Source organism: Thunnus thynnus, chromosome 14 (genome assembly GCF_963924715.1).
Source record: "Thunnus thynnus chromosome 14, fThuThy2.1, whole genome shotgun sequence".
Taxonomy (NCBI): domain Eukaryota; kingdom Metazoa; phylum Chordata; class Actinopteri; order Scombriformes; family Scombridae; genus Thunnus; species Thunnus thynnus.
In genome coordinates, this window is record NC_089530.1 from 18,766,700 (window position 1) to 18,776,207 (window position 9,508).

A 9,508-nucleotide genomic window follows, 5' to 3' on the forward strand; every position below is an offset into this window, starting at 1 on the left:
TAAATGCTCTGGTCGCTGGTCTGTCACCCACAACTATCATGGATTTTTTATTCCATGTTGCAATTGCGTGAATGCCTGAGGAAATGTCATTAATGAGACAGGGTCCAGTACAAATCACTGTTTTCCTTTTGCACAGACTCAACACAGCATGGAAACAGAAAACGACTTTCCCCTCCACTTCTCCTCAGATCTTTGTTTGCAATAACACAAGACTCTATTTAAAATTTTTAAGAGGTACATTTACGTTTGTCTAAACTCCAAACATTATCAAATATCAAAACAATCACATACAAATAACATTTTCACATGAAAACGGATTGAAAGCTTAGGGAAATACTCTAACCTTTGAACTAAACATCTCCAGTCAGTATGAGGTAGAAAGTTTGCTCACTTTGCCAACACGACCACACTATGCTGGTTGTCATTTGACAACATCAGTGTTTGAACTGACCTTTACCTTGCTGTGACAGGGGCGCGGTATGACTGACAGTGTCCCTCAGCATAATTTACCCCCACCCCACATCGCCCTCCATCTCCTCTGTGATGCAGTTGACCCCTTTACAAATCACCCCCAACTTTACACATCTGCTGCCTGTCAGCATCTGCCAGGCGCACTCACCCGTCCCGCCCGTAATGAAAAACTCTCATTACTCGCCTCCACCCAACAGGTATACAGACCGTTAGGACAATTACTGGGCAATGCCACTGACCTTGTTGTCAGAGAGAGTCAAACAAACATAGAGGTCTAACTGAAAAGGAGGCCTGGCAGCAAAATCCGTAGGCATGCAGTGCAGGCAGGAGATTTGGCAAAATGAATGAAGCTTTATGCCCGTTAAGGAAGATTGTACTGTATTGATCAGCACCGGCACACATCAATGCCAACTGCCTCTAAGTGCAGATAAAGTGGAATTGTAGGTAGTAGCAGAACTCAGTACTCTAGGGCAACAGACACTAAATGGTCCGATTAAACCACAAATACAGAAGTGGTGTTACATCTGAGTATGTCAGACACTTAAAGTTGCAGCACTCAGATGACCAAACTGGAGGTTGTGCCATTTGTAGTCCAAGTTGTGTGTGTATTACTGCTGACATCCAAGCTCTGCAAATAAGCTGCCAGAAATAAGCTATAGGGTCAGAAAATTAAACCCAGATTATGAATAATAAGCAAACAAGATGTGAATTTGGTGGTTTAATGCGTAAAAAACAAGAGCACTTGAATGCACATGGAAGAGTTCAAAATAATGCCCTGCTTTCAAACACATTACCACAAAATGATGATGTGAGATTAATGAAAACAAGACAACACAGCCCAGCTAGTTGTAGAGTACATGCTCACAATGACAATGCTAACATATTGATGTTTAGAAAGTATAATGTTTACCATGTTCATCATCTTACTTTAGCATCTTAGCATGCTAATATTTACTTATTAGCTCCTAACAAAAAGTACAGAGCAACTGCTGTGAACATCATTAGCTTAGCAGGTATTTGGTCATAAATCAAAGTATTGGACAAATTAAAATTATGACCTAATGATGACGATAAAATTTAAGGGGTTACCAAAGTTATTACAAGTCATCCTGAGAGGGGCATGAATGTCTGTATCAAATTCCATGGCAATCCATTCAATAGTTGTTGAGACATTTCACTAAACACTACAAATGTGAACCTCATGGTGCCGCTAGAGGAAAAGTCAAAGGGTCACCAAAGTCATTAGGAACCATGCAGGCACCCATGAGTGTTTGAAAAAAGTTTGTGCCAATCCATCACGTAGATGTTGTGATATTTCACTAGATGAGTTAAAAAAGAAAGTCACAAAATCAATCTAGCTTGGTATGCTTTTTTAAAAGAGGCAAAATGTAATGAAAAGTATACAACATATAGACCAAAACATGCAAAAATACTAACTATGTTCTTCAGTAATGTTACTGTATCTTAGAAACCACAGAAGTTAGAAAGTTTAGGAATCTGGTACAGAGGATCTAACAGCCTCCCTTAATGTTTCACCAGACACTTGCTGATCCTTTGTTTGAGTCCCATTTTACAAGAGAGTTGGGGAGACAGTGGAGGACTTTAGAGAAAACAATAGACACTACAGTCTGTGAGTAGAACTGCAGCTCATAATGCCACTCCTGCCATTAGACAAATTATCTGACGTTTAGCAGACTGGGGGCAGCCTCCCTGTGAAGTGATGACTTTATTGACCCTGGAGGGGGGTCTTGTATGGAAGTGTGTCTCTTGGGCTCCCTGCCGTGTTTGACAGGGACCGCTCCTCCTCTCTGAAGTCTTGCTCTGGCCCGTACAGACTCAGAGCTGAGCCAGCTGCCGTTCCCGCTCTCTGAAGTCTACCTGAGGGCCTCTTTGTCCTCGGGGCTCGTCCCCTTTGTCCCGCTGACCCACACAAACAGATGTCCAGCCATCGGGCTTTCTCGTAGGAAGTTGTAAACCTCCAGTGTGCAGTGGGCTCTATTCATATGGAGGGACTACAGTAATGGCCGTGCAAGTGCCATACACATGCAAATGTCGACAAGCAGACACCCTGTAGGGGTGGCTTTAACAAATGTTTGACTATGTAACTGCTACAGAGCATGCCAGTCCACCAGACTATGACTGGGTAGTAATGAAACCTCCATGTAGCAGAGTAATCACCCTGAACCGTATAACACAGGAAATTGTGTAGGGAGGAATTGGAGAGATCTTAAACAGTGTGTAAACTTGATCAGATGTCGCTAACACCGGACAGAGCTGCAGACACAGAAATGGCCCTTCTGCCTCCTGTCTGTCTCATGTACTGACAATGTAGACCTCACAGGGCTTAGATAGTAAAATATGTTAATGCATAAACATATGGAGCAAAACTTTAATACCAAACTACACCTGGCAAAAGAAAAAAAGGTTTTCTAACACAATTTTTTGAACCACATCTAATTCTGCAAAAATACTAATTACAAATGTGGAAGACATTATAGGAAAAGCATCAACTAAATGCTCAAATAATTTGGGTCATTCAAGAGCTGAAGAGTTAATGAAAGCTTTGAATGAGCCTTCCTGTGCTGTTGTAGTTACTGGTTTGGCCTTCCAGTATCCAAAATGACTGTCTGTAGCCATCAGGTTTTATCTGTATTGGACACCTGCTGAGAATATTGATCCTGTGCTGGTTTCACCATCTTAGCCATCACCAGGCATCAAGCTTTAAACAACCCCATGTCACTTTATATTGAATACTAATACCGAAGACTAGTGAGCCAACTGATTGTGAATATAAATCTATCACCTTAGGTGAGAAAACAATCAGCTGTATTCATTGTGTACCTGCAATATAGCTTTGAATGAATGGATCATTTTAGTTTGTCCAAAATATATATGCTTACAGTATAAAATGAGCTGTAGGTACTGCAATACAATGCAAATTATACTGGAGATATTATTAACAAGAATGTTTTATGAAAAACAGCAAAATAAACAAGAGAAGTCACCTGCAAATACAAATAAGTAAAACAAGAAGGATGAAGTGAGACTAACCATTAGTTGACCTCAGAAGTGTGTTATGCAATTATTAATTTTCACTACAGCTGCGTTTAAAGTGGCACAAAATACCACAATAACATCTGGAAATAATAAGCATCTGTATAGTAAATATTATATCAACAGTAGATATCAAGGCGTTTGAGTTTCTCTTTCAGTAATTGCAACTCACCACTGCTACCATCTGTGCTTAACACCTCCAGTGTTGATACTGTTACAAACTACATTTTCAATGCGTTTATATTTTTACATTTTTATTTCAAAGTTATCATTTGAATTTATAGGGATTGTGATGCTGCAATATTCCTATAGCCGGTAGTTTAGAAGCAGAAACCATTTGGTTTCGACTAATAGAAAGTTTTTCTCTTCCTCAGAATCCACCGTCCTGACAGTATCGCCTCTAACTGAGTCCAATTTTGGGAGACAGGGCGATCTCTGATATGGCTCAAGTGCCATCTGTGCCCAATTTACTTTCACGTCGCGGATTATTGAATTTAATGATATGGGTGATTATCGACGAATGCTTTGAGCCCATTAGGAGGTCGTGTGAAACACTAATAGTGTTTGTGTCACGTGTCTAGTTGAGGGACTGGGGGACAGACGCTTTAAAGACCGCGCTCCGGTCATCTCATTCACGCTGCAAGACTGACAGACAGAAGCAGAGGAGCGAAGTCCACACTCCGAGGGATCATCAGCACTAATCCGGTTTGATGAAGCTTGAAGACAAGAAGTGGGCTAAACTATGAAAAGTTCCTTTCCACGCGCGTAATTACGCACATCATCGCTTTTCCATCTTTAATGTTTTTTTTAGTATAAAGGATGCTGGACCCCAAGGACTGTGGAGTGACAATGACGTCTAGTCACAAGATTTCCTTTTCTATAATCGACATTTTGGATCCGAACAAATTCAACAGCAAAAGGGTAAACGAACTTTCCATCGCCGAGGAGAAGTTTCTTGTGCCAAATGCAGAGGGAACAAGTTTGCAGTCGGACACCACTGCAGGCGGAGACTTCAGAGTTGAGCGCACGGAAGCAGGTAGAGAAAACAGACATTTTTATAATATTATTCAACGTATAGACCGAATCTTTTATGCTGTTTTGCGTTTGTTTTATGAGTTTTTTTTTTTTTTTGCATATGCAGATAATCTCCCAATATGCAGAATTTTAGACAAACGCAAATCCATTGCACCATTTGTAGGCATTTTTTAAAAAAGTGCTTCAATGAAGTGAATATTAAATTTAATGTGAAATCTTACGATAAACACTTTATGCTCTGGGTTTAGACTAAATAGCATGTGAGATAGTGAGATATTTTCTATCAGATTTATTGTCATCTCTGTATGACCTTCCCTTAATTTCCAAGGCTGCGTTTCCTTTCAAGGAAGCCACAAAGGCTTGCTCCCAGAGCCCCAGCGTGTGATTGGCATTGGGACAGGCAGGCTAGATAATTGTTTAAATCGTCCCATTGAGGATGCCTCTGCGCGCTTTGATCGATATCCCATTACTGCATCCTGCATATCTCCCTCCAGCACCTTGCAGGTACAAACTTCACACCCCATCCATGTCTGATCCTAAATATCGTTCGATTAAAACTTCCCTTTAAATAGATGACATTTATCGATCCGCCCGCAAATATGAAACTCCATTAGCACGTCATGGCTGAGGTGGCGGAGCTGGATTTAGACGGGATTTCTTTCCGCAACATGACATTTGAGGCGCTATGTGGTTTATAAATTATTTAAGGATTAGTGACCAAGGCTCCCCCTTCTCTGAATCTAAGCTTCGTTCCGCTCCAACGACCTCCGGATCCAAATCATACACTTAACAGATGTCAACTTTGGGCCTTCTGTGTTTGGTATTTAAAACGCAATTCAAACAGGACAAAGAGGAACATCATTGCACAGTGAAGATAAATTTCTTAAGCAGGTGAGGGCTTTCAGCTCTGGGATTTGACACGTGACTTTTCTGTCTTGTCCGGAGCTGTCCATTCAGCACCACGGCCAATTTAGCCCCCTTAGCCAGCCCCCCTTTTTTAGGCCCGTTACTCAGATCACAGAGACACCAACAAGGCACATGTCTTTAATTGTAAACATTCTAGAAAATGGTTACAAAACCAGTAGTACTTATTGAAAACCATGGTTTGATGCTGTAAATAACCTTGAAAATCACTTTTTTATGCACGACCAGGGAGGCCTTGATGCCCAATGTTGCTGTCATCTTTTAAATCAAAGCACTGAATATATTTCAATCCTCAAAAAGCTGTTGCCACTTCAACATGAATCGAGGACGGATGGGGCCTACAGTTTCACCCTTAAATAGTTGACACGTACCCTAACGACTTAATTTTTGATTGAAAGTGAAATATTAATATGACTGGAATCTGGTAATTCTTCGCACTATCCGTTAGTTGTTGGATTTGCTGCAGAGTTCAGGACGTTAACTCGCTCTTCTCTGTTTTATTTATAGGAGAGGACGCAGGAGATGAAAACTCCACAGGCGCCAAACATCACGCAGTTGTCGCTGACCCCCTCCTGCTCTCCCCAGCGGCTGAACCAGAGCGGTGTCTCACCGGGGATCAGGACGACACAGCAGAGGAGTCAGCGGTCACCCTGCAGGACCCGTCACCGCACAAGCGGCGGCGCCCGGACCAGGCCTGCGCCAAGCCACGACGCGCCAGAACAGCGTTCACCTACGAGCAACTGGTTGCTCTGGAGAACAAGTTCCGCGCAACTCGGTACTTGTCTGTGTGCGAGAGACTGAACCTGGCCCTGTCCTTGAGTCTGACCGAAACCCAGGTGAAAATTTGGTTCCAGAATAGGAGGACCAAGTGGAAAAAGCAGAACCCCGGGGCGGACAGCACCTTGCAGCCCGGCTCCAACTCCCTGGTCAACGTCAGTCCCAATCCGGCCACATGTGGGTCGAACCCCGCCAGCTTCCACCAAACTTTCCCCAACTTCAGCTCTGGGAATGTGATCTTCCACACGGCCGGTGCTGTTCCGCTTTCATCCACTGGAGGGCTCCTGCATCCCTTCATGTCCAGTGGATTCGTCCAGCCGACTTATTTTAATCCACACCTATAAAAGAAGCCAGGACTGAAATGTTGCAGCTGGTGAAACATTTAAGGCGAATCTTTGCAGGGAAGAAATAACTATCCTCAGCTGAACTTTTACTGGCCAGAGAGCTTGTAACTGTTGCATTGATAAGGTATCATGTTCTACAAACTGAGCAGAGAAAGGCATCTGTTTGTACAAGTTATCTCTTTCATGTCCCATCACCACTTTGCCAAACTGGCTTCTTTGAAAGGAGGAAGGTCTTTAATCTTTCACCATGGGCCTTTACCAAGACTTGAACATCATAACAAAAGGCCAACTTAGTGATCTGTGATCAAGCCCAACAATGATTTCAAAAAGTACTCATAACTTTGTCAGAATAATTCACCACTATGCACTGATTGTCTGTCGTTGTGTTTGCTGCAACACCTGCTCTCACAATGTGTATTTGACAGCTCATACGTATCATTTTCTGCATCAGTGTGCTCCCTTACATCTCTGTAACACAAACTGTGGCATATTGCAACCATCCAATACCCAGCTGTGTTCTTACCTCTCAAAAGGCTTGCACAGCTCACGTCTGTTGCCATTTGTACAACATTATCAGTGTAAGTTAATTAAAAAAACATAAAACATCTGTGTGTGGCTCTTGTAATACAAAGTAAAGCATTCCGAACGAGGATGGATTGAGGGACGTTTTGTATCCCTCTTAACATTAATTTGGCGTAAAAGTGACGGCAGTAATAGGCTTGTAATAGTGTTAGATTGTGTACTTGTTAAAGGGCCCGGTGAAAATTACTCGTATGCTGCCATCTCCTGAGCAACAAGGCTGAACTTTTTCCAAAAATATATTATACATAAAATACATGCTACTGTATACTTATACTCCATCCATCTCAGAGGGAAATATTTTACATTTATCTGCTGCAGCTATAGTCCCCTTCGCAGATTAAGATTTTACACGCAAGATATGTTTATTACTGATTAAACTAATCAAACTGCTGCATCCATGTTAATGTATCAGTAATAATCCAACTTTTGTTCATGACAAATCTGTAATGTTACTTCTCTCACCTCTAATTATACACTGTCACTGATCCAATCCTTCACTTATATACTACGACCACACCGTGTCGCTATTTCTTGGCTGTCTGCCTGCATAATCTTAAATGAGATGCAGACACCAATAAATTTATGGGGTGTTCACGTGTTCCTTGGTAACAGTAAGAGAATGAAACACAGTATATGATGTAGAAATGTCATATACTGACATGTAGAGGACCAGAAGAAGTGGATGTCTTCCTGGGTGCCATGAACATTTTCAGATATGCGCATACACTCACCGAGCACTTTATCAGGAACACCTTTGCAATCTAATGCAATCCAATACAACAGCTCTGCCATAAATTCTACTTTTACAAAACTTATGTATTTTCAGTTTTTGTCAACATTGTCAGAAAGGTGATAAATCTACATTATGTTTATTACTGAGGTCGTAGTGGGTGGTGTACTAGAATGCATTATATTGAAAAGTGTTCCTAATATTTTGGCCCCCTCATATATGGAAATGGAATAGACAAAATTGGCATTTGATTGCACAGGTGTTCCTAATAAATTTCTCTGTGAGTGTATATTATTCACAGAGAGAGAGAAATTAGAAAAATATATGACAACGCAGCCGGGGTTTAATTGCAGACCTCCTTCTAATTTAGCACAGTATTGGTGTATAGATCTGGTGGATACAATCTTCTGTTACACTTCATTTATATCAGTTTTGTGTGTAGCAGGTGTGCATGACTGATGTGACGTATCACCCACTGAGCTGAGAGATGGCAGCCAGCAGAACAGGAGAAAATAAAGAAAGATTTGGTATAACAGCTATAGGTTAGCCGGGATGATCAGCACAGTCCTGCAGCAGAGAACCGGGATAAAGGAGCTTCAAACCCACTGTCAAACCAGTGTCATTAGTTGACATCTTTCAAGGGTGTGTTGTGCTTTCGCTACTTTGATCCACAGTACACTGGTTGAATAAGAGGCCTCTGTCTGTATCTGCAGAGAGTGAATGTGTTGGGGGAAGAGACAGGAGAGCAGACTGAGAATGGCTGGTAGGCAATTTTCTCCTGACATCAGTTTGACGGTTAGAGGGCTGACAAGCATCCTTCAATTAAATGGAATTTTCTCATTGCTGTCAAAACCTGGTCAATGTCAACCTGTCGCTGAGGTGTGCCGGTGTTAATGTAGCTGCAATTTTTTATTTGCTTTTTCTGTCTCATACTTTTCTCACTTCCTCTTTCACATATGCATACTTTTGCACGAGTCACACACAATAATGAAAATGTGATATCCCTCCATTTAGCTTTGGTTCAGTGAAATTTTTCATTCCAACAAGGCTTGGCATGCAGCCCAAGAATTTGACGGTTTTGATCAATACTCCGGGTAATCTGGCATGAGAAACCCATCCCATATTTTGGCTTGAGGCAACTGTTATATGACAATATGATGAATAATTTTGCAAGGTATCTGAGGGGGGTTATTTAGGTCTGGGCGAAGAGGGCTTGTGTTTAAAATTCATGTTGGAGAATGCTCTGGGACAAGGTCAGATGTTAATAGTAACAGTGCTTTCATGCCTGTGTGTGTGTGGGCATTGGTATGGGGAAGAAAATTCCATCTACAGTCCCTGTTCGCTGTACTTATCTTTTTCGCAGTGAAACGAGTAGGAGGCTTGAATAAATAAAATGGAACTGAGGATTTCCTGGTATATGTGTGTGTGTGCTATCTTCAGCTGTGGTGGTCCACAGGGACCGGCGTTATTTCCACCAAGGTTCACAGGTCAGATGGGAGGGGAGGGTGTGGGGTGTAAAGAGATATGGGAAGAGAGACAGAAAGAGGTTTCCAGATAGAGTTTCATACTGATACAGTGATATCTAACAATG

The 9,508-nt window shown here is 41.8% G+C and overlaps 1 protein-coding gene across 1 annotated transcript; it reads left to right on the plus strand.

The window, feature by feature from the left end:
* Positions 1-3,213: 3,213 nt before the first annotated feature.
* nkx1.2la (NK1 transcription factor related 2-like,a) lies at positions 3,214-7,212 on the plus strand. Its single transcript, XM_067610374.1, has 2 exons — positions 3,214-4,561; positions 5,992-7,212. The coding sequence occupies exons 1-2, from the start codon at positions 4,345-4,347 to the stop codon at positions 6,603-6,605; spliced, it is 831 nt and encodes a 276-aa protein (XP_067466475.1). The 5' UTR covers positions 3,214-4,344; the 3' UTR covers positions 6,606-7,212.
* The last annotated feature ends 2,296 nt before the right edge of the window (positions 7,213-9,508 follow it).